Source organism: Polypterus senegalus, chromosome 8 (assembly GCF_016835505.1).
Source record: "Polypterus senegalus isolate Bchr_013 chromosome 8, ASM1683550v1, whole genome shotgun sequence".
Classification (NCBI taxonomy): domain Eukaryota; kingdom Metazoa; phylum Chordata; class Cladistia; order Polypteriformes; family Polypteridae; genus Polypterus; species Polypterus senegalus.
Window position 1 is genome coordinate 5,629,647 of NC_053161.1, and position 26,638 is coordinate 5,656,284.

General features: G+C 35.5%; 1 protein-coding gene across 2 annotated transcripts in view; it reads right to left on the minus strand.

The window, feature by feature from the left end:
• c8h12orf4 (chromosome 8 C12orf4 homolog) overlaps positions 1–26,638 on the minus strand; it is a 34,642-nt gene that overhangs the window by 7,143 nt on the left and 861 nt on the right. The window contains exons 2-11 of one of the 2 annotated variants that reach the window (XM_039760634.1): positions 25,447–25,636; positions 23,621–23,766; positions 18,784–18,965; positions 11,840–11,939; positions 11,300–11,421; positions 10,872–10,978; positions 9,359–9,556; positions 9,120–9,248; positions 4,665–4,736; positions 1,433–1,635 (exon numbers count right to left, since the gene is read on the minus strand). In XM_039760634.1, coding sequence (XP_039616568.1) covers positions 1,433–1,635; positions 4,665–4,736; positions 9,120–9,248; positions 9,359–9,556; positions 10,872–10,978; positions 11,300–11,421; positions 11,840–11,939; positions 18,784–18,965; positions 23,621–23,766; positions 25,447–25,636 — 1,449 coding nt within the window. Of the gene's footprint in view, positions 1–1,432; positions 1,636–4,664; positions 4,737–9,119; positions 9,249–9,358; positions 9,557–10,871; positions 10,979–11,299; positions 11,422–11,839; positions 11,940–12,036; positions 12,082–18,783; positions 18,966–23,620; positions 23,767–25,446; positions 25,637–26,638 lie in introns of those variants that run through there. The other variant, XM_039760635.1, reaches the window with a different exon arrangement.

Here is a 26,638-nt window from a genome sequence, read left to right on the forward strand (position 1 = left end):
CCCAGCAATGATATTCCTCAGAACAGAATAAACCAAGTATGACAGATAATTAAAACAATAATACTGCAGGTTAACTTCACCTAGGTGCCCTACAATGTAATTTTATATTACTATTTTTCAAAACTGAATAATATGCTCTATCCATATTATTCTAAATATAGCTGGCTAATTGAAAACCTACAGTTCAAATATCAAATCTAATGTAATACAACGTGGTGAGCAGCAAAATGGTAAGTGGAAACTTTCTAAAATTATCCAGTAGTTTCACAGGAGAGAACATTTGACTTCCTCCCAGAAGAATTTTTTTATATAGCATTTAAGGGTACTACCGGTATTGAGTCACTAAACAATTATCAGTTTGGAAAAAAAAGATAATTAGTAGGTCAAGAGAAAAAGACAAGCAGTATCTGCCAAAGAGGAGGAACTCTTTTCAGCTGTGCCTGGTTAACCATTGTTTATATGTAGGTGGCAAGACAGACCAAATGTTTCCTGAGTCAAAGAGTTCACATGCATTGATAGACTTTTTTTAAATCACCGCCCAATCATGCAGCAGCATCTCCAAAGAAATGTACACTGCTCAATGGTATTTAACAGATTCACTGCCACTGGATTAATCTACCTTTCAAACTTGACCTCACTTTTTTTAAAGACATTCTTAGTCTGGCTTCTACCACAAAATTTGTATGATTTGCACAGCATCACAATACTAGAATTCCGAGTTTGAATGTAATCTCAGAATAAATAATTAAGCTGGAAAAGTAAATGCACACACCTTTAAACATTCTGTGTGCATTGTCAAGTGTATGACACTATTTGTCTTTCTGTACAATCACAACTGACACAACTATAAATTCACGTACTTTTTTCATACAAGCTAATGACATATCACATCAACTATTTAGAGCACATTTGACTAAGAATATAATTCACACAAAAAGATTACAACTAATTTCACATTATAACAGTAAATTAACAAAAGTAATGCAAAAAATTCAGAATGTATATATGTTTTAAAATTTCCACATGACTTATTGAATGTAAAGCACAAGAAACATAAAATCACAGAAAAAATGAAAATGTGGATTTAGGAAATTAGAATTTTTTTCTGTGTCTACAGAGTAACTAAATATAGTAAGAATAAGAAGCTGATCTAACACTAAAGGTCATACAGTATTTAAAAATAAATTAAATCTACCATTTACAAGGACAGAAAAAGCTTTAATCCAAAATGCTAAAAACTAGATCAGGTGTTTTAATATCACATGCATCAAGGAGGCAAAGAAAATGCTTAAAATATGTATATAAAAAGACAAGAATATTTACACGAACACGAACTACTGTAAATTAAAAAAATAATAATCTGAACTAACTAATAAAACAGACTCATTATTCCAGAGGTCCTTAAAGAATATACAGGTTAGAAAATTTTTACCTCAGACATATCGTGCACAAGGAGGAGAGGAATTGTAATTGTTGTGATGTCATGTGTGCAGCAGACTTTAAGAATGTTTCTAAGCCCCATTATTGCTGGGTCTCGGGCAGTAATATTTCCAGATCTCACATTATCATCAACACAGAGATGAAACATAATATGAACCTCAGAGAGATTTGAGTGACGGGTTATATAAAATTCTCCTGTGAAGATGAAAAAGAGATTACATATCCAGCAGCGAAAGAACATTTAATATATATGTTTTATGACACAACAATATTTTACAATGAAGCATGCTTACAGAAATTCCATTCATTGTGTCAACAATTCTCCCATCAGTTTTACAGGATAAAATAACACCAATTAAATTGGAAATTAGAAAGATTTTTTAGAAAGTGTACAAAAATAAAAATGTCTAATTAGAAGCTACTAAAGCAGATGAGGTGGCTAATTACTAAATATATGTATATATGTGATTTATGGCCAAAATTGTTACCATAGACTGAAGACTGACTTATAGAAGGAAAGATATATTAATAAGGAAAAAAATTCAAGAATACATGGCTTTCTTTGCTAGCTAGAAAACCTCTAATTAGCATCTGTACTCCACAGGATTATCTGATTTCACTACTATAATTAGAAGAATGCAAACACTATGAGAATATAAGCCAAGGAGTAAATTACAGGCATTACTAAAATAACAATATATCACTTCTGATGAAAATGGTATTTCATCCTTACTGAAACAGTATGTTTATATTATCTTTACATATTTCTATTTATTATAATTTTTTTGCCATTTTCTGCCCATTTTATGTTTAATGCAGGAAAAAACTGTTCTATTTAAGAATGCATCATTTTCATGGTAATATTAGTAATGATGTGAGGGCATTTGATACTTTCTGTAAACATTTAACTTCAAATGAAATCATCTACAATAACAAAATTCACAATTTATGACATAAGGGTATAACAATGAGCCTACTACATACTGTTCAATATGTTTTAACATTTTCCAGATTATGGTTCCAAGTTGTAGTGGGGGTACAAACAGAAGCTAACAAAAATAAAATAAATAAAAAAAAAGAATCCAGAATAGCACATAATAACTTAACATATGTCCAAAATGTTCACATAATTCAATGTTTTAAATTAACCATGAAATAAATATCCAGTCTTTGGTTAAAAAAAACCCTTTGAAGAGTTCTTGACAAAATACTTAAAGCTTCCCAGGTTTTCTAGCATTGGTACAACACTATGTTCAGTCCTAAAATCTGACATGAAAGCATTTGAGGACAGATTAATATTGCAGCATCAGCAAGGTCAGTATACGCTTTGTTAAGTTGCAGACAAGAACACTTAAAAATGAAAAATGTAACTCGTTTTAATTGTTGGTATTGTATTAGTTTTTATATAATAAAAACCGGGTGGCACTGTGGCGCAGTGGGTAGCACTGGTGCCTCGTAGTTAGGAGTCACAGTTTCACTTCCCGGGTCCTCCCCGTGTGTCTGCGTGGGTTTTCTCCGGGTACTCCGGTTTCCTTCCATAGTTCAAAGACATGCAGGTTAGGAGCACTGACAATTCTAAATTGCCCCAAGTGTGTGCTGGGTGTGTGTGGTGTCCATTTGGTGGGTTGGCACTCTGCCCGAGGTTTGTTTCCTGCCTTGCGCCCTATGTTGGCTGGGATTGGCTCCGGCAGACCCCCGTGACCCTGTACTTAGGATATAGCGGGTTGGATAATGGATGGATGGATGGATAATAAAAACATCCCTATACAGTAACAGTTCTTCAAGAGAACAAAAAACACTGTAACAAAATCAGAAGAAACATTTAATAAGTATCCTAGAAATATATATTTGCCTTCTTTCATATACTGCACATATGGGGTGCTTTTTCAAGAGTGAATATGGTGAGTTCGCCATTGACCTTATTGACAGAATATTTTCCTAAAAATTTACTGTACAACTGGCTAAGACAAACATTTTTTGCAGTGCTCCATGATGCACACACAGGAAATGTATTGGCATACTACTGGTGTCTTTTTGTATGGTGACCTATATGTAATATAAGAGCCTACCTCTTTAATAGTATTACTCAGTGTGCTGTGTAGTTGATGCAAACAAGAAGGAGTACAAAATCCACATGTGCTTAATTGGTAGCAGCAGCAGTGACTGAGCAAATGCATCAGGAGAAAAAAAAGACGTACTTTACAATTCAGGAGGGTTAAGTTCCTACTACGAAATCTGTGAATGACAAGTGTCAGTGACTTCAAGCTGCATATTTCTATTACCACTGTTTGAAAGAAATTTTACTGTTCTGATATTTAACTCAAGAATTGTGCCTCAGTGGTTAGCACTGCTGCCTCACAGCTCAGATCACATTTTTGGGCACAATAATCAATCCAGCATAGTTGACAGACATTTTTCTGGCACTCAAGGACACTTAAAAGACCACTGCACCATTATAATCCACATAAAACTAGTTCTGTTTCTTCTTCCCCTTTGACTTCAATGCATTTCACTAAATTTGAATCCCAAACATTTCCACATTTTTTTTTAACTCCAGGCAAAGCTAATTCAGCAGGATTAACTCATCACTAATGGTTGCATAAAAGGAATTGGTCAATCACAGATATTTTTAGGTATCAATTACCATTTATGTAAATCTTTGATAATGATAGGCAATAAAACAACAGTTAACAGTATGTGTGCCTTTATTAACTCAACACAATCCTTGATCCATCCATTCATCCTTTTATTAAGCCCTTTTCTCATTTTTGGGTCACAGGCATCATTAAGGGCATAAGAAAGTCACTAATTCTGGACTGCCCACTGCCACTAATAAAACTGAAATATATATCCCAAAGTTGCTAAAGTAAACCGTCAGGGGCATGAAAACAATGTGTTCACTCCACGTAGTAACTAGGTTCAGGACTAAATCCACGTCAGTGAAAATAAGTAATTCATACATAGTACAAATTTTATTTGATATTCCACATGTGCTTTGGTATGTATTTTGTGCAAATGGCTTAAGGACTCAGTTTTCAGTGCGTGACAGATGGATGGATGGATGGACACAGACAGACAGACAGACATACAGACAGACACAGAGAGAGAGAGAGAGAGAGAGAGAGAGAGAGAGAGATAGATAGATAGATAGATAGATAGATAGATAGATAGATAGATAGATAGATAGATAGATAGATAGATAGATAGATAGATAGATAGATAACCTGGAAAAATATTTGAAGGATTCCTTTCAATGTTCTTATACTTGTCTTCTGAACTGCCATTTTTGAGAACATCTGAAATATAACAGAATGAAATAAAACCTTCTTTTGAGCTTACATGAAAAACAAACAATAATAAAGAATCCTTTGCATCTAAAATGACACAGCTATAAAGTCTACTTTCCATGTGCAAAACTATAACCTTTATTAATTCATTTGAAACAATTGTGTCTTGTGTCATGTGAAAATACACTTGATTGAGGTTTGGGAGGCTTATAGGAAAAAAAAACTCCCAGGACTCACCTTAAATCTCATGAAAAAGTACTAGTGAATTGTCCTTTTTTAGTTTTATTATTAAAGTACAGTATTTTATTAAGTGTGATACTCTTAAGCAGAGAAACATCATATGTAAGACAGGTCAAATAAAACCACATGCTCACTATGTGGTTTTCATTCATTTCTAGTTTCCTTACATAAAAAAAGGTTATGAAAGTGACTGAAATGGTATCCCAGTTGGAAAGAGTATGACACATAGTCATCTGGCTATGATGGTAATATTTTTGTAGGATATCTTTAGTGTAAGATCCTGTGAAACAGCCTCAAAATGTTCCTAAATCCCTTGCTATATATAACCAAATACCTTATAACCTTGTAAAAACAAAAGGAAAAGAAATGATACTAAAATAAAAATGTTGCGAAACTGTTTTCTTATTATGAAACATTCTGGCTAACCAGAAATTTGGATGTTTAGAATTACGTCAGTCATTTCCACTTACAAATATGGGAAACACTGTGTTGGTACAATTAAGGAAAGGCGAAAGAATGTCCAATCACCATTTTTGAACCACAAAAGCATAACCTTTTATTATCAACTCACCTCTAGAAACTCATTTCATTTTTGTTTGGTTTGTTGACCAGCTACTTGCTTTAATCACTGTCATAGCTGGCAACAAACCAACATGATATTGATCATCCAAACCACCAGAAACATCACATACAGAATACTCAAAAAAACAGTAAGAAAATTTAAATTTTATTACTAAATGTTGAAATAGACAGCTGTTCACAGAAAATACTCTTTTTCTTTTAAGATACATAACTTCAAGCCAATTTACTGCATTTTAATAAACTACGAGAGTAAATCAAAAAAGCAATTTAAATATTATGCGGTAACTGTAACAGATAGAAGCTGATGCAATACAACACATTCACAATGGCTTATAGGTAGTTCAAACACACACACTGCAGCAATCTGCCATTAGCCTAGTTGAAGCCAAAGTCAAGTGAACATGGATGCTCTCTTGTGTGATACCATAATTGTTCAACATGCTGTAGTGAGATTTATATTTGGCAGAAAGAGTGAAATCTGATTAAATTCACTGAAGTATACTGGCTTGTGACAGATTAGGTAAGCCGTTTGGGTACCCATCTTTTTCAAACTTTACAGTACCCCAAGTCACCACGCACTATGGCATATGCTGATCTATAGCTGATAACCAAATGTGCAACAACAGCAAACAATGTAATCTGTCGGCCTTCACTGATTAAGACATTCACCATGTTGATGTGGGCTTGTGTACATGATTTTGATGGTCAATCTGATCAAGCTCTGGCTATTACACTTAGAGGTAATATAGACTCTATTTTTTCCTTTTGGGCAAAGTCTGCACATCACAGTAAAATGATTTTTTGACCAGTAAAAAATGAAGGGGTAACGAAGAAACACAAATTGTGCACTCTCTATGGCAAGCTGTAGTTAGCATTCACTTTATGCCTCTTCAATATAAAAATACGGTTTAGAATAAACAATGAGCTGGGCCAAAAGTATAATACTAAAATATATATATATATCAAACTAGATGTGTTGCCCAGCTTTACCTGGGAAATTTCCTAAGAAAATGGGCCTATGTTATTTTGCTGTTGGTTAAGCTGATGTATCAGAAGTACTATGTAACTAAGTACTTTTCTGTATAAGATATGTTATTTTTTTACACCAGGGGATAAAATTATTAGTTCACTGGAGCTCCTTACTCTTCAATATGCTACATACAATTGCCCATCAGTAAAACAATTATGCCATAGATCAATTTCTGCCTCTCCTACCGATTGACTTTGGCTTTTGTTGATGGTCATTGGAAAATTCAATTTTACAGGAAACTATTTTTTTGAATTAAAACATAATTAGTAAGAAATAATGGGAAATTTAGGTATAAATATTATTTCACCCTGTAGTACATCCTGCAAAAACTGTAACTTAAGGCAGATTTGAATGTAACGCTTTGATCTGTAATCTTGTACCATTACAAAGTTTTGGTGGGTTTAGATCAAACCAATATACACTGAATTGTGGTTTGGTTTAATGTATTATTACATACAGCATTGACATTTACAGGCTTCTTATTTTTGTGGCTAATGGAATGAATTTAAGCATTGTACAGAAAATTCCAAGTGAAAAGAAATAATATGGTGTACCATGTACAAGGTCCACCTCCCCCATGTTCTGTCTTTGGGGAACCCCTTTAACTGAGCTACCCAACAGTGTAAACTTACAAAGGCAACCATCACTCCTGGCTTGCTTTCTATCCAGGGCTTTGTCCTGGTAAATGTACTGGCATTTCATTGTTTGTGCTTTGTGAACCGAAAAGTACAGGCACCTTGTGGTCTGACCCTTAAGTTCTGTAGCTCTAATTCTTGTTCTCCACAATATTGTATGTATTTCACCCCAAGGGCCCTTGGCAAAACCAATATATATATATACACATACATACACAGTATATATAAGGCTTGACAATCTAATTCGGCTTGAATCTGTATGCATTTTAAACTGCGTCTTCCAAAAGCTTTGCAGAAATTTCTTCCACTTTCTGCCAGCAAAGTTCATTTGCATAGAGTGGCAAGCCCTTTTCTGTGTGTGATTACAGTGCCATTCTGTTGTGCTGGTGCCATTCACTTGCATGAAATGTAAGCCCCATTTGTCTGTGCTAAAACAATAAAACATAATGTGCAGGAGTACCCCGCTCACTATAACATTACCACCAACACATATTGACAAATACACGTGTTGGCTAATTTAGTTTTTTTCTATAACTTCACCAACTTTCAATTAAAAGTGAAAGTGTTATTGAGATTTTGGGATACAGTATTTAGCTTTTCTATTGTGGGGAGCTTTACCCTTAAATATTGATATATTGAAATGTCCTATCTTCTACAGCCCTAGATGTACCATCCTGCCTTATGTCAGCTTTTTAACTACATGAGAAATAGTGTTTTGTTGATAAGTGAGTGAGTCAGTCATTCAGACAGTTAACTTTGCATTATATATATATATATAAAGTATGAAATGACATCAAACTGGTGACATAAACACGATGGACAAAATATGGACTGTCATGTAAATGTCATAATCATACACATTTCTGTGAAAATTTTACCTTCAATCTGGTTTTGAATGACTTGATAAAATATTATATGATATTACATGAGAACAATAATTAATTGAAGCCATGAATCCAATTTATTTAATATGGAAAAAAATACTATTTTTCCTTCTTGAATAATAGATAGTCTGATTTTTTTTCTTCTTCAAAGAGCAATTTTTTGAATGACCTTGGGAAACGTATGAAACTTTGCCATAAACAATGTTTGGCACTAAAGCTTTATGTCATTAGAACCTGACTAGTATATAAACTCCAATCTTTTTTTTCCAAGATGCTTGACTATACAATGTAGTATAGTTAGGATGAACATTTTAGTATCAAATGAACAAATACATTTTGGACATTTTGTAAAACAGATTCCAAATGATGAGATTTAAGTTCTTCTACAAATACTGGTATTATAAGGATCAGAAATGGAGAAATTTTGAGATGCTAATGTGAGTAAAATACATTTGAAATAATATGCAGAATGCGTCCACATAGTTGATACACAAAGTGAGTTATGAGACTGAACAATAATTGAGCCTTGTTACATCTTTTCATGAACTGGCATGGGTTTTACAAACAGGTACAAAAAACAGACATTAATATCAATAAATAAAATATAACAAGCAAAAGGTGTCCTGCCAACGTGATCACCTAATGGGAAATACGAATATGCTAAAAATATTACATGATGTATAAGCTAATACAATAAGTATATAATATATTTAACTACAGTGAAATACAGATAATTAAAAAGAAAAGTAAGATATTGATTTATAGTTTATTAACGTTAAGTTACTCTTAAATTCTAAATAAAATGCATTTTTACATAATTCCAATGATGTTTACTACAGAAATACCAATGTTCAGCATAGAAAATATTTAAAAGTTGTTTGAGTAAAATAAGTGTCATAATGATAGTTTATGCTGACATACTTAAAAATACAAAATGCAGAGTTCACCTTTCAAGTGCTTTGAATAGTGTATGGCAAAATATATACTAAGCAGAACCAATGATCTTGCATGCTGTACTTACCAGGATGATTTTTTACCTTGCTGTTTCTCTGAATCCTAGCATACAGCACCACCTGCTGGATGATTTTAAGCTGTTCTTCTAGTGGAAGAAAGTGGAAGTCTGTGCACTCTTGACAAACTGTGGCAAAATCTGACAGTATAAAAAGATAGTTACCATTGATCTCAGTTTCAAAGCAAAGGTGATCAGCTTGAATAATAATAATAAAAATAAAAAAAAAAATCACTAAAAATCAACTATACCTCTTTTAATGCCACTGTATGAATTTATGCGGTTATCAACAAGTAAAACCAAACCACAGAGTGATGTAGAATATAGGGAGAGTGCTGTCTGCAGCCTATGAAGTTTGATTCCACTACGATGGTTGCGCTTATGCTTGCAGAAATCAAGTACATCAGCACGAATTAATCTCAAATTGTGCATGGTCTTTAGTTGTGCTCCTGGAAGGAAGGAAGGAAGAACAGAAAGAACGTTACTGACTATAATAATTTAAAGTTAACAAATCCAATTAACTTCTGTTTTCAGGAAATTAATTTTAAATGCGGGTGAATGCATTGCATTTTATATGTTGGTACTCCGAACACTGAATATTAGTATTTCAATTCATAGCCAAATATTGTATGTCAAATTACAGCACTTTTCTTGCTGCAATCCACAGCAAACATCTTTATGTTGAAAAACAAAGTCAGTGTTATGTATTCTGAGCAAAAGTAACTTTTTCTGATATTTTTTAGGATCAAATATTTTTTAAAAGAAAGAACGACTGTGAAAAGGAATGTAATAAAAAATCCAGAGTGACTGCTTGACAGCATTTTACAGTTTATTACTTTAAATAACTCTCTTACTATGTAATGTTAGACAGCAGTACCATTTCTCAAGCAGTTTCACAGCAACAATACTATATGCATGTGATGCTCACAATGTCCATTGCTTGTTTGTGTTGTATTCTACCGTATTTATCATTTATACATAACACTCCTTTTGCTCAAGATCTGAAAGGTTATTGTTTTTCTTTTGTATTTCTTAAATCACTAACTACTTCCTGTTTACCATCTTTTAAAAGACCTTGTGAAGGACTTTTTGCCAGTCTCTGAGTTGATTCCTGCTAGCTCCAAATTAACTGCCAGGTTTTCCCAAGTTTGCATCTGCCTTATCAGATTACCCTAATTTTGTCTCTCAGCCAACTTCTGTATTTTATAACATTTGTTAAGCTGGGAGTAAAGCAAGATAAATTCCACAGACTAAGATTTTGGAACAGCACGGAAGGAAGCTTGTGAACTCTGCACCAGTAATTATTACAAAAGCTACAATAACCAAAACAATGTGAAAATGGATTTGTGCATAACTATATCATATACAGTAAATAATGTAAACTATGAGCACATTTCAGGAGCTTCCTTTTGTCAAATTATTTCAAGTACTTTCATTTGGAGTGACAAGTAAGTATTTAACTAGTGTAATGAATGAAATGAAAATGAAAATTGCAACTATTGTTAAATATGTTAAATAATTTGAAAGCACTTCATTTTTTTCTCCTCAGCTATGAAAGTAACAAAATCAGAGTGCAAGAAAATAACTGACATGACCTGCAGTGCAGATTTCTGAGAGAATAACCAACTTTAAGTGTCAAAACAAGTTTTGTAAATTGGAGACTCATCCAATTGTATTTAGCTAACATTCTGAAAAGAAAATTATACACGCATTCCAGACAATAATTTGCATCACATTAAATGGTCTGGGTTTCATGCCACTAACCGAGATGGATGGTAAAGCTTTCTTCCAGTTGGCGCTGTTCCTCATATATCCGTTCATTGCCCTCCTGAGATCCTCTCAGCTGACTTGGTTGTACTTTGATTTCCTCACTGTAAAATTAAAAATATAAAAACATGTCTGAAAATGCTATTACATAAAAATGAAAGTGGTACTATGAAATGATTGAAGAAAATGGCCAAATTTGCTACTTTACTATTTTTATTCCCTTCAAGTTGAAGAAAAAAATTTCAAACTTTCAGGATGCATTCAAGGTATTTATTTTAGAACTGGCAGCTACAAATAATACTGGCGGCAAACATAGTTGCATCCCATCCAAGTGAAAGTTATTTTTAATCTAACAAAGTGATAATATTGATGTAGTAAGTGATTTGCATGCAGAGAGTTCAGACAAAAAAGGGTCAAAAATATACTTGACTGAGCTGTTATTTGGATTCTGTAAATCTTGGTGTAGCTTCATCACCCATTCTTGATATTCCTGTTTCTGAATACTTGTAAGCTGTTTCAGCTCACTAGCCCATTTATTTTCAAGTTCCTGAAATTAAGCAACAAAAAATAACTGCTTAATGTCACTTGAATTAATTATTTTATTCATAAAACATAAAGTTTTGTTATATCTATGAGATATGAAAGTGTGATGTTTTTCGTAAGTAATCATAAATCCGTTAATTTTATAAAACAAAGTAATGCCAAAATTCATTGTTATAGACACAACTGAATTACACCACCAAAAATCCAGGTGACATAAATGTCCAGCAAATACATGTGGCTTTTAAGTGTTATAAGGACATGACACAGAAAACAGCAAGAGGTACAAAAAGCACCCAAAGTTTATACCCCGAACCTGAAAATTGAATCTAACCACTGTTTTATTGATAACTGCAAAAAATATAAACTGAAAATGTAGGCAAGTGTAGTTAAATAAATTAAAGTTAACCTAAACCTTTCCTCACCTGCTGAGAATCAAAATGTTTTGCAGCAACAGTATTTACGTCATGATCACTTCGTGTTTTCCCAAGACCCTGCATCACTTCATCCATTTCATGGGACTGCCTGTTTTAGAAAGTTGGAAAAAAAAGAAACCTTTTGGGAATGTATTTTGCAAAACTTTATCGCATCATAATAAAAATATATTGCGTAATGAACCTACAGAAATTCAATCACTGCCAGAAATGTATCCAAAACTATTAAGCATCAGCACAGTCCATGAGTTTTTGCTAAAAACAATACAAAAAGTAAATGTTATTATAAAATAAAACAGCTCCACAACACGTTACAAGTTCAGATGGACAAACAGGATCTTTCTAGGATTATGATCATCCTGTGCTGCAAAATGGGGAATTTGGTACTATGGTAAGGTTACCATTCAAAGTGAAGGTTAAAGATATATTTAGCAAAGAGGACTGGCTTTAGCAAAGCCATGACTGACTAGATCCAGGTTATGAATACTGAATCTTTGAATTTAAAATCTCCCTACTTAGAAGCCCACAGATCAGGAACGCCATATACATTTGATAAACGAATAGAGTCAAAACATGGTGATTTTTTTGTGGCTACTAGAAAACAAGAATACCTCTAACATCTGTGCACCACCAATTCCTCTCCTTTTACCTAATGATTCAGTCCAATTTATACAGTACACAGAAAAACCATAAAGCTGTATTGTAACATCTAGTGTTTCACTGTCTGGCCATGCTTCCAAAAAACATAAAACAAAGCAGAATGTTTCTTTGTGACACCAGTGTTATTTTTTTGTTATCTACTTTTTGATTAAACAACTAAAGCTTAGCCACAAATACACGTAAATTAAAAAACTGAAACATGCTACTGGCACAAATCAGAGGTTGATGTTACCTTTTTCCATGCTGCCATTGGCAACCAGGTTGAGCCACTTGGCAACCAATTCCTGACGAGGTTAACAATGCTGCCACCAGTACTGTTAGCCAACAGGGTGCTGGCCAAAATTGTGCTTCTGTTGGCCGAAGAAGGAGAAGAAGAAGAGGAGGAAGGCGTGTCTGGAGGCAGGCAAACAGAGTGGCAGTGAGGGTAGGAACTTTGAATGTTACAGTATGACTAGTAAGGGGAGAGAGTTAGCCAATATGATGGAGAGAAGAAAGACTGCTATATTATGAGGGAAAAGACTAAATGGAAGTGGAGTAAGGCCAGGTGGACCAGATGTGGGTTTAAATTGTTCTATCATGGTGTGGATGGGAGGAGAAATGGAGTAGGGATTATCCTGAAGAAACAGTATGTCAAGAGTGATGTTTATGAAGCTGGAAACTGAAGATGTGATGAAGAATGTTGTTAGTGCATATGCCCTGCACGTTGAGTGTGTGATGGATGAGAAAGAAGATTTCTGAGTGAGTTGGATGAAGTGGTGGAGAGTGTACACAAAGGGAGAGAAAGCAGTGGTTGGAGTGGACTTTAGTCGACAAGGGAACAGAACAGATGAGGAGGTAAGGGGAGGTATGGTGTTAAAGAGAGGAATGCAGAAGGTCAGACGGTAGTGGATTTTGCAAAGAAGTGAATGCGCATTTTAAGAAGAGGGAGGAACATAGGGTGACGTACAAAAGTAGAGGAAGATGCACACAAGTAAATTACATCCTATACAGAAGAGCTGATCGGAAGGAGATTGAAGACTGCAAAGTGTTGGCAGGGGAAAGCATAGTTAGGCAGCATAGGATGGTGCACTATAGGATGACGGTGGAGATCAAGAAGAGGAGGAGAGTGAGGGCAGAGTCAACAATCAAATGGTGGAAGTTGAAAAAGGAAGACTGCAAGGTTGAGTTCAGGGAGGAGGTAAAACAGGCACTGTGTGGCAGTGAAGAGCTACCAGACAGCTGGGAAACTACAGCAGTAGTAGTAAGGGTGACAGTAAGAAGAGTGCTTGGCGTGACATCTGGACAGAAGAAAGAGGAAAAGGAATCCTGGTGGAATGGGGAAGTACAGGAGAGTATACAAAGGAAGAGGTTGGCAAAGAAGAAGTAGGGTAGTCAGAGATTTGCATAAAGTACACAGGAGTACAAGGGAATAAGGCATATGGTGAAGAGAGAGGTGGTGAAGGCTAAAGAAAAGACGTATGACGAGCTGTATGAGAGGTTGGACACTAAGAAGGGGGAAAAGGACCTGTACCAATTGGCTAGACAGAGGGACCAAGCTGGGAAAGATGTGTAACAGGTTGGGGTGATAAAGGATAAAGATGGAAATGTACTCACAAGAGAGGAGAGTGTGTTGAGCAGATGGAAAGAGTACTTTGAGAGGCTGATGAATGAAGAGAATGAGAGAGACAGAATGTTGGATGATATGGAGATAGTGCATCAGGAAGTACACTGGATTAGCAAGGAGGGAGTAAGGACAGCTATGAACAGGATGAAGAATAGAAAGGCTGTTTGTGCAGATGACATACCTTTGGAAGTATGGAGGTGTTTAGGAGAGATGCAGTGGCGTTTTTAACCTTGGAAAGAGAGAGGATGCCTGAGGAGTGGATAAGAAGTGTATTGGTACAGATTTTTAAAAATAAGGGGGATGTGCAGAGTTGTAGTAACTACAGAGGGATAAAATTGATGAGCTATAGCATGAAGTTATGGAAAAGAGTAGTGGAAGCTAAGTTAAGAAGGGAGGTGATGATTAATGAGCAGCAGTACGGTCTAATGCCAGGAAAGAGCACCACAAATGCGATGTTTGCTCTGAGCATGTTGATGGAGAAGTACAGAGGTCAGAAGGAGTTTGATTGTGTCTTTGTGGACCTGAAGAATAGCATATGACAGGGTGCCTAGAGAGGAGTTGTGGTATTTTATGAGGAAGTTGGGAGTGGCAGAGAAGTATGTAAGAGTTGTACAGGATATGTATGAAGGAAGTGTGACAGTGGTGAGGTCTGCTGTAGGAGTGAAGGATGTATTCAAGGTGGAGGTGGGATTACATCAGGGATCGGCTCTGTGCCCTTTCTTATTTGCAATGGTGATGGACAGGTTGACAGGTGAGATTAGACAGGAGTCCCCTTAGACTATGAGGTCTGCAGATGATATTGTGATCTGTAGCGAGAGTAGGGAGTAGGTTCAGGAGACCCTGCAGCGGTGGAGATATGCTCTAGAGAACAGAGGAATGAAGGTCAGTAGGAACAAGACATGTACATGTGTGTAAATGAGAGGGAGGTCAGAGGAGTGGTGAGGAAGCAGGGAGCAGAGTTGTCAGGGTAGTTGAGTTTAAGTACTTTGGATCAGCAGCACAGAGTAATGAGGAATGTGGAAGAGAGGTAAAGAAGAAAGTGCAGGCAGGTTGGAGTGGGTGGAGAAGAGTGTCAGAAGTGATTTTTGAGAGACGGGTATCAGAAAGAGTGAAAGGGAAGGTCTACAAGACAGTAGTGATAACAGCTATGTTATATGGTTTGGAGATGGTGGCAATGACCAAAAAACAGGACACAGAGCTGGAGGTGGCAGAGTTAGGGATGTTAAGATTTGCATTGGGTGTGACAAGGATGAACAGGATTAGAAATTAGTACATTAGAGGGTCAGCTCAGGTTGGATGGTTTGTAGACAAAGTCAAAGAGAAGAGATTGCATTGGTTTCAACATGAGTAGAGGAGATATGCTGGATATGTTGGGATAAGGATGCTAAGGATGGAGCTGCCAGGTAAGAGGAACAAATGAATGCCTAAGAGGTTTATAGATGTGGTAATATGGGACATGCAGATGGTAGGTGTAACAGAGCAAGATGCAGCAGATGGGAGGATATGAAAAAAGATGATCCATTGTGGCAACTCCTAACAGGAGCAGCCAAAAGAAGAAGAAGAGCAGGGGTGTTAAAGTTAAGGTCAACATGCCAGTTCCAGTCCTGAGATATTTTTAAAGCGGCCTGCTTCATTAATATTCAAAACATGTTATATATGACCTGAAATGACGATTAGATTTCTCAAAGACCCCCTTTAAATCTGTTTTGTATAGAGATTGTATCAGCATCAATAGTTTAGCTGGATTACATTTACACCTGTAATTTAAAGATGTCTCCAGTGCCAGCATCATGTCTGAATAGAGGTCAGATGGATGCCCCCACATATGCACAGTAGTTCAGGATTTAGATATCACATATGTTTATATGTGCAGTATAGCTCACAGCAGCTGTTAGCCTGTATATAAGATGGGGTTTAGCTGCTCATAATGATTCAATATGAAAATGTGAAAAGAAGGCTTACATACTACACTACAATAAAGAACTTTAGTGTTTAGCTTGATGGCAAAGATCAGACAGTCTCATGAAAGAAATGGTAGGTCAGCTTCACAAATGGCACTGTTGCCACTATTCTCACTTTACAAAAGCATAGTTACAACCGACTGACATAATTATTTTGTCTTTTATGATAACTTGGTTGTTCTTTGTGGAGATAAAATACACTTATATTTCCACTTGTGTTAAATAGGGTTATCACTGATGGAAACTCTCCAGTGCAGAATCCAGAGAATAACAAAGTAGCTTGTATAGTTAAGTTATGAAAAAATGTCTGCAGCGACTAATTCTGCATTTTAAAAATGACTTTTGGCTTTTTATTTTATTGAAAAATAATTTTATGCCTCATTTAAAATGTAACTAGCCAACCCGCGGCGTAGCATACGCCGCATCATTATCAACGTGAACAGTCAATGTGACTCACAGCTGCATGTGGACTGTAGCACAGACCAAAGCAAGTGAGGATGTGTTTGATGACATGTTGGGGGCGGGCACATGAGCAAGCAGTGTGCATGCCTCGATAGCGAGGGTGGATGCAGGAGGAGGGTAAGAGTTGGCGGGCGAGGCTGTGTCATGCGTTCCACATGACGCGGCAGGAGGGTTAGAGTGGGCGGTCAGGGCTCTGTCGTGTGTACCCCATGGTCGGGCAACTTGGTCGATTATATATACAGTGGAACCTCGGTTCACGACCATAATGTGTTCCAAAACTCTGGTCGTAAACCGATTTGGTCGTGAACTGAAGTAATTTCCCCCATAGGATTGTATGTAAAAGTTTTTAAGCACAAATACAGTTAATTATACCATAGAATGCACAGCGTAATAGTAAACTAAATGTAAAAACATTGAATAACACTGAGAAAACCTTGAACAACAAAGAAAACTAACACTGCAAGAGTTCGTGCTATAGCGCTACAGACCGCTCACTAAAAACACAGGGAAAAAAATGAACATTTGAAAAATCCGTAATTTAATAAACCACCAAGAAAAGTAACATTGCAACAATGCATGCACGCGCCGGTGTGTGTGTGTCTCTCTCTCGTCTGTGTGTGTCTCTCTCTCGTGTCTGTCTGTCTGTGTATCTCTCTCTCTCTCTCACCTTTTTGTGTGTGTCACTCCCTCATGCGCCTGTGTGTGTGTGTCTCTCTCTCTCTCACACCTGTGTGTATATCCTCTCTCGCACACCTGTGTGTGTCTCTCTCTTGCATGCTTGTGTTTGTGTCTCTCTCTCGTGGACTGTATCACAGACGAAAGCAACTGAGGCTGTGTTTGGTGAGTTGTTGCGTGCGGGCACATGAGCAGGCAATGCCATGCCTCGAGAGCGACGGTGGATGCAGAAGGAGGGTTACAGTTGGTGGGCGGGGCTCTGTCAAGCGTATCCCATGTTCTTAGAGTTGGCGGGCGTGGCTCTCTGTCTTGCATGCCCTTAGTGAATTATATATATATATATATATAGACAGATACTGTTCTTAAACCCAGTGAGTAATAAAAAGATTTTGTTGTTATCAAAAATATCTGCATTGAACAATTCTGTATTTTGATCATAATTTAGTCTTAAAAAATGTCTACTCGTTTAATGTTATGATTTTGTTATGAAATTCTGGTAATAGTAAAAATAACTTTTACTTAAGAAACACATATAGGCTGTTTTTGAAACATCATTAAGTGTGTATCATGCTTTAAAAACACAGGCAGTATAATAGCACTAGCAGCAAATATCCTTTTGTCAATAAATGTTAAGTTCAAAAACAAGCATCTTTATCATGACTGCAGCAAAAATACAAGAAAGTAAACATGGCAGAATATGCTGACATTCAACAGCTTTCATTACATACAAAAAACAGTATTCTTTTGACATATTTGCTCACTTTTTTAAATTGCTTCCTCAAAGTAATGCTAATAAAATACATGCCAATATATTTTACCAATAATAATCATCTTTTTATATTAAAATAAAAGAGACAATGATGAATATTTTTGAAAACCTATAAAAGAACAAGTAAGAGAAACACTTCTGTATATTTTAGAAAAAATACAGACATAAAATAGAAGAGGTCAGAGATGACAAACACAAGCAATTTCAGAGTAAAAGCCTCCTCTATTTGCAATTCATTCTCAGAAGTTCTGTAGCATTGCAACTACAAACCTCTAGCAGAACCACAGTTGTGCAGAAGTGAGCAACCTATTGTGTACTGAAATACTCAAAACCAGGGACTGAGTTAGGATGATTTCAAAGGCCTGTGATTGACAGGGGTCCTCAAAAATATTGGAACATAATTCTATCAGTTTTTATTGGCAAGTAATTGAAAATACATTTAAAAGAATACATTTACGATTTATAAACTAATGGTTTCCATAAGTAACAATCCATACTCAATCTAAAATGCATTTCTTAACTCTCTCTAAGAAGTGTTTCACATTTTTTTAGAGTGTAAAGGGTGCTTGTGTCAGTCTGCCAAAATAAATCTCAAGAAAAGATTCAAACAAGAATCCCTACTACCAAAACATTGTTCAGGTCCTTGAGAGACAAATGAAACACACAACTAGATGTCAAAATACATTTAAGTACACTATTCTAAAACTGATGTTTTTCTATAAGACACAGCAAAAACACACAAAAAATGACAGTCTTTTACATGTTAATCTCTACAAAGTGTTACTTAACAGGAGAAAGTACAAACCTCTCTTGCAGTTTCTTTAGCTCCATATCCCTTTCACTAATCAATTCAGAGATGCTCACAAAATAATTGTGCTCAAGATTTAGCAAAGTGTCTGAAGCTGGAGAATGGATCAGCTCATGGTAGACATCAGCAAAATCTTCATCCCAATTTGGTTCTTCAGGTTTTGCATGTCCTAAAGTAGTCTAACAAGATTAGATACCAATTAACATTCAATATGCACAAATTATTCATTCATATTATGCATCCCTTTATTCCATTAAAGGTTAGCAGGGAACAAACTCATATTCTGTCAACATCTAGTACAAAGCAGGCACCAGAAATGGAAGAATCATCAGTCAATGCTCACCTACAGGTAATTTAGAGATAAATTTAAATTAGAACTAAACAGGAGCATCACGAGAAAATAAGCAGAATTAGCAAACTTTACAGAGAAAATTATCTAGCAGAGAACTCAGTTCTACACATACCATTCCACCCATAATAATTTGATATATTGAATTTGAAAAAGAAAAATGTATTCAGATTTTTAAAATTAACCTGAAGATTTTTAATACTAATATGAATTTGTATGAATTCAAATGGAATACAATATAGTCAAAATACCTGCATTGCAGGAATTGAAATATATTGCTGTTTAAGTCACAAGTTCTCAATACATTACACAGAACAGTGTAGGCTATCTTAAATAATTTATTCTGCCAAAAGGTACATGGCATTCAATGAGGGTAGTAAAATAACTACACATCTTAAAAGCCTTATCCAAATTGTCAGGCTTGCATTTTAACTACATTATTATAAGAAAGTCAGTTTCTGTTTTTTTACCTTTTTTAGAAACCATTCACCTTTAATCATCTATGACAGGCTACTGCTGCACCAAAATGTGCATTTTCAATTAAGTCGTTGATATTTCATTGTCTTGTGCATTTTAAACCATCAGAGGAAACAAAGATAAAGTGAACGTAAATCAAAAATCTTAACAGCTTTCTCTAAACAGAGGGTAGTTGATGTCTGGTACTGAAATGACTTTAGCTGCAGGTGCACTTTACTCAACTGTTGTTATGGTTCTGCCATTGTCCAGAAACAGCTACATAAACTTTATGACCACAGTCTTGGAAAGTCTTTCTCCTGTGGGATGACTGGGATCTTTACTAAATAAGTAGTGGTATTGTACAGGTACTTTTGTCAACATGCCCGTGTCAATCAAACACAGGAAGATCTGCAGTCTACTTGTGACTTTACTCTGTAGGAAGTAAATAAATGAAAGTAAATAGGTAAATAACATTTGATGTGGCATTTATATAAGTAACATATACATTTTTTCATATAAAGACTATATAAAGTCTATTTATCTTGGTGTGAGGTGCCTGGAATTGTATAGATTAAATAATCCATTGTTATTTGGAACATATGCATTTCATGTGTGTTCCATTTCTATAACGATCTGGGTAAATGTAGGATGACAGAAAATGTTGAACACATACCTAAAACAGAAACTTTTTTCATATTATAGTAACTAATCACAAGATTTTGACATGAAGTGTATAATGTGTGAAGACTTAAGTCCAAATATCAAATAAACACTTTTACAAAAGTACAAGTATAACAAAACAAGTACTCTTTTATTCAAGTGTATAACCCTAGAAAAAAAGTTCGGGTACAACACTGACAGGACCGCTTGGGTGGCGCAGTAAAAACATACATTTGATTTGAGTCTGTAACAGCCGGTGTAAATTTATGGTACTTATAAAAGTTAGCATTTTTTAAAATTCTGTGTTATTCTCTCAGTCACATTCACGCTCTCCCCGATCTGACACTGCTGTTTTCAAATAATGAGGATGAAAGTTCTACATTGGAGAAAGAGAACAGAAGCAAGGCAACCATCAGTAAATGGAGTTGATCCCCAACACTTTAACTTTGTTTTATGTCATTTGGTACTATATATATATATCTATATATATATATATATATATATATATATATATATAGTACAAGTATATGTATGTGTGTGTGTCTATCTATCTGAGATAGACAGATAGATACACACATTCAACAATTTAAGGGTAATTCTTATAAAACATGAATAGAACTAGAAGATTGACATAATGTGTGAGCTATAAACCCTGTGTTCATTTCATTAAATAAGAGATATGTCTTTTTTAAATAGCACCACTAAATGTGAAGATTCACTGTGTCTACTTATATACATAGAAGTGTCCTAGCCATCAGAAAAGAGTACATAAGAGCATGTTTAAACTGCAATAAATTGTTTGATAAGGGTCATTCCATGTCAAATCAACCAAAAACTCTGGAAAAATTACCAGGTGTACCCATGTTAGTCAGAAGACACACTGTCAAATAATTTCCATATCCAAGATACAGCTATTTTATTGAGGTTGGGGGGCAATTTTATCCAGCCTCATTTTTTCATCAAATTTCACAAGTCAACAGCTCAAGAACTAAACCATTAAGCAGACTCAGACTTTGTACACTGGTACATTACTTAGTATGGTATGTGACAAAATTAAAACATTTGCTCCAGAAAACCCTGCATGGTCAAAGTAGCCCCTTGAAATTGGTCAAAATTTAATTTGAGATTTTGGCTTAGCATTGTTTAGGCCTCAGAAACATGTATTTTTAACCAACACAGACTTTTGATTTTTTTTCCTTATTCAGATAACTATATAGGCTTTCTGAAAAAGCAATAAACAGAAAGTAACTATCAGGGTTTGAACAGCACAGCTCTGTAATCCAAAAAATCATTTTAGATTTCATTTTCAGAGCACCCTAATGGCATGTGTGAATGTGCAAAATTTTTTTTAAATATTTTTCATTTATTCTACATTGTCCCTTCTTTATCAAAACACAAACCTTACTTTTCTTATGCAAATCTTTCATGTTTGCTTTCCATCCAAAACATAGGCTGAATGTGCCATGTGTCAATAATGGTAATCATTGAGTCTTCAATCAGTAAGTTATCAGAAATGTCAAACTTTTTTCCATATCAACTGACAATGTCCTATCTTATGTTGCTGAACACAGAATAAGATTCTCCATGACAAAAAGAGTTCCTGGTACTGGAGAATACCACTCTTACTTCCCAAAAGAAGAAGTAAGTCAGCCGGGTGTCTGGTGAAGACAGTCAATTGACTGTCCAAATATTCACCTCGGAAGTAGCACCTGAAATCTTGCCCTCTCACAATCACACTCCTGATGGATCAGATGCGTCCCCCACATTAGACCATTGTCCTATTGGAGGCTATGTTGGGTGCATGTATTATGAAAAATGCTGGATTGGTGTGATTTGTGACAAGAGTGAAGCAGAATCAGACATCCTAATATGTTTCATGCATTCCAATTATCCAGCACAGTCTTTCCATTGGCCACCTAGAGATGATATTTGTTGGGTGCTATTACAGTGTGTCGTTGTACTGCCTAATGCACCTGCAATGGTCAGTGGGAGGCAGTACCATCTTGATCTCAAAGATAAAGATGCCCTACACTCTGCACTTTGATTGAAACAGAAATGAAATGGGCCACATTGCTACTACTGCAATACGAAGATGTTAACATTTCATTATAACTAGTATTATATTTAATGATAACTCAAACTGCTGTTGTTAATGTGTTGTGCTTAATGTGCCTTTGGTGATTTATTTCTTTACATTATACCCAAGTGAGATGAAGAACCTGATGATAATCATTACTGACAAATGATGAGTTTAACGCATGTTTAGAATGGAAAATAAAAATGAAAGATTTACATAAGAAATGACTTGTTTTTTGAGAAAGAAGGGACCATGTAGGATACGGGAAAAATAATTTAAAAATGTCTGGGCATTCCCACAGTGCATTAAGGTGTTTTGAAAATTAGACCCAAAATGATTTTTTCACATTTGAGAGGTCTGCTGGTCAAACCCTGATGCAGTTTCTTGTTTGTTAATAACCTTTTGAAAATCCCTGTGCAGGTATCTAAACATTGAAAAAATTTCAAAAGGCTGTGTTAGTTAGAAGTATGCTTTCTGAAAGCATTAACATGGCAAAGCCAAAGGCACTAAATATATATATTTTTTTCAGGTTTTGAAGGTCTGCTCTTTCCAAGTGGTGTCACGTGGACTAAACATTTTGATTTTGTTACATACTGTACCTATAAATGTACCAGTATACAAAATTTGAGCCTGCTAGATGGTTTAGTTCTTGAGATATGGTCTTGAGAAATTGAAAAAATAAAGCAGTGTTAAATTTGACACCCATCTCCCCTCACGAAATTGGCTGTATTTTGGAAAGTATTGATCTTACATCAAAATAATTTACAGGGTGTCTTCTGGATAACGTGTAGAACTGGTATTTTTTTCAGAATTTTTAGAGACCTAAGTACATGGGATTTCTGGATAATTGGTTGATTTGGCATGGAATGACACATATGTTCCTATTAGTAACTATGTCAGGGCTATTTTGGACGCTATTGTGCCTATATAACCGAAGCACCATAAAAACAGTGAAGTTCAGTAAGACAAAATGCATGACTAAAATTATATGCATATAATAAACCTAAATGCAATAACATCAACCCATTCTCACCTAAGAATCAAAGGGGGGGTTCCACATAAAGAAACAATAGGCTTCCTCTCCACAGGTATGCTAGATTGGAATGTAAACTTAGTTTTTAAATCTTGGGGGGCTAATAATAAAATTAGTGTCAATTTTATTTATTCAAGCATAGTTGGCATTCATTTGTATAACCGAAAAGAGAATAACAAATGGTTTTCTGCAATCATCAAATGCATTAGGAAATCTATAGAATTAGGTAGTTGGCAAAATGTTTGTGACTTTTACTTACTTCAGTATAGGCCTTAGACCAAGCTTTGGTATGATGATCCATATCCACTTGTCCCATTTTGATCTTCTGAAGAGCTAATTCTGAATCTCTGTCTCTGTCTTGATTGGTTTGATCCTCAATAAAGATTTCCAGAGATTGTTTCAAATCTATCAGAATGGTAGAAACAAAAAGATAAAATAGCATAAACAAATAATATACAGATAAGCTTTGGGTTTTAACAAGTTCCACTCCTGTGGACTTTCATAACCTTATTTTGTGTATAAATTGGAAGTTGCACTGAAAATGTCTAGTAATGGAAAAATTGGCAAAAATGCATAATGATTTATTGCTTATGTACTGGAGGATAAAATAGTCATTTTCTTAAACAGCGGATTGACTCTATTGAATTTTTTTTTTATTTTGTTGAAATGAACTAAAGGACCTAACTAATTTAGAAAGGGATTTATAGGACTTACCTAACTATTTTACAATTTGAGGACCCCAGAAAGCATGTTATCTAACTACATCCGCATTCTTTCTTCCTTTTGATTAATAATTGTACATATTGACTTCTTGTGATCATTTTATCAATCATTTATAACATTAGTGTCTTGTTATTTAAATAATTTACATTTTTTCATTTAAAATGTGTTTTGCACAAATACATGTGAGCAACAGACATCCATCAGCAAAACAGCTAGCTAATCTCTATGCATATATAGGAACACAAACACCACTTCATCTGGATGTCAACGATTGGATCACATCAATTACTGAATCAAAAAGCCACCAAGAAGTAAATTCACCTTTGACATTGCTGATTTTTATTATACTTCCTAAGACTATATAACCATGTGAACTTTGCAATCTAATCAAATTTCTAAGGGTAAATTTAATTTTTAAGTGGAGTATTCCTTTAAACTAAACTGAATCACATGTATGTACAGAATGTTGTCCTTATGTTTAAACCTCCTACAGATTTTGATAAAAATACAGTACCCCAAAGAGTTGGAAAAGACACTTTGACACCATGAAATTCTAACACTAACTGACAACTGTGAGACATGTGTTGTCCCTGCTGAGGGATCAGTCAGAATGTCACCAACACCTCTTCCCATCAGCTATACTCCTTGATATGATGCATCAGAAAGGCAAACTTAGGAAGCTGGAAATCACAAGCAACATGTTCTACTATTTAGCTAAACAGCCAGCTGCTGATCTAGCTTCCTATTTGTGACAGAACTATTACATGGCTGCATGCAACACTGGTTACACTCAGTGACATGTGCAAAAGAAAGCACAAAATGAGTGAAAATATTGACAAATACTGTAATACACCTCAGATCTAGGGTCGGCTGCTACATACTCCCCCACATCAAAACTTCATTCATAAGTGAAAGATGGAATGCACTAGATGAACATCAATTGACATTCAGCTGAAAAAAAGAGGGTGGGGGATGGAGGTTTATATTTTTGTTCATGCTTGTGGACTTGCCTAGTCAAAACCACTATAATCCAAGATCCACCTGTATTAAAGAATAAACATCAAGAACTTGTCATGGGCGTGAATTTTTAAAGTGATGAAGCTTGAGGATCTTCCTGTTAATTTATATTTATTAAGAAAGATACAATGCATCTGTGTGATTAGTTCTTTCTGACTCACATCACAACTTTTTAAACTCAAGTACTGCAGTTTCAAATTATTATTACATAGTGCTGAGAATATTAATTAAGACGGGTTCCTTGCCTTGCAAATGAGATAGATTTCATCCTTCCCCATGACCCTTAAGTTTCAGTGCACTTCAGGTTATATGCATGAAAATGTATGTAATGAAGAACACAATTACCTTTTTCAATAAAGCACGGTAAATTATGCAGAAGCATAAGTCGTCCATGCAGGTCACTGATGTTTTCCTCAACAGGGAAATTTAAGGGTACGCTTAAATGACATGACTGCTTTCCAGCCTTGAACTCAAAGACAAATTCTCTTTCTGTGGTTGATGATTTCCCTTTAGTCTTTTTCATGTTTAATGATCCCTGGAATGCAAAAAGTATGGGTGAGAAATGTTGTTGAAACAATATTTTCTCTTTTAAAAATGTTTAATTGCATGTCACTTGATTTGTGGAATCTTTTTTTCTTGTTTACGAATTACCAATCCTGTTTCAAAGTAAAGCAAACTGCTCCAAAGAAACAGTTCAAAGATTGGAAATAACAGATACAGAATTGTGTTAAGATTTATTTTCCACTTGATATATATATATATATATATATATATATATATATATATATATATATATATACACACACACACACACACAAATAGAGTGCATGGATGAAGTAAAATCCTGGCTGGGATAGTTGATGGTACTTTCACTGCTCTGGCCTCCCAATCAGGGAAGGGTCAAAGGGAGGCTGCCTCCCAGGGACATATTTTCCCATTCAGCTGGAGGCAGCATCCCTTTGACGGTACTCCTGTCTGGTCACACAGTGGGCTCAATGGGATATGTAGTCTGAACAGCTGCTGGGAGCAACTATGGAGGTGGCTCACATTTCATCTGGCAGCTTCTTCTAAACTACACCTCTGATTTGCTGAAAGTACTGCACTCCCAGATGAACTGGATTCAGAACTACAGGAAGACAAAACTCACTCGATGAGTCGAGGAGATGGAAGAAAAGTAAGAAGAATACTGCTTGTGGAGAAAATTACTACTGTGGAGTAAATCCTGTTTGTTTAATAGGTGACTGAAGAAAATAAAAAAGAAGTCTTTTGGACCAAGGACTCGCATATTGTAGTTGTGGCCTGTCTTTTGAGTGTGAGATGTCCCCATCACTGTGAAGTGGTACTGCTGCTGCCTTGCAGCAAGGAGACCGGGCTTCACAATCCAGGTGCCCACTGTGTAGCTTTTGCATTTTCTCCCTTTGTCTTTGTGGATTTCCTTCCAAAGACATTGAAGTTTGTTGGATTCACGTTGCTAAATTGGTCATTGACTAATGTGTGTGCATTCACCCTGTGCCAGGCTGGCAGGGATTTTTATTGC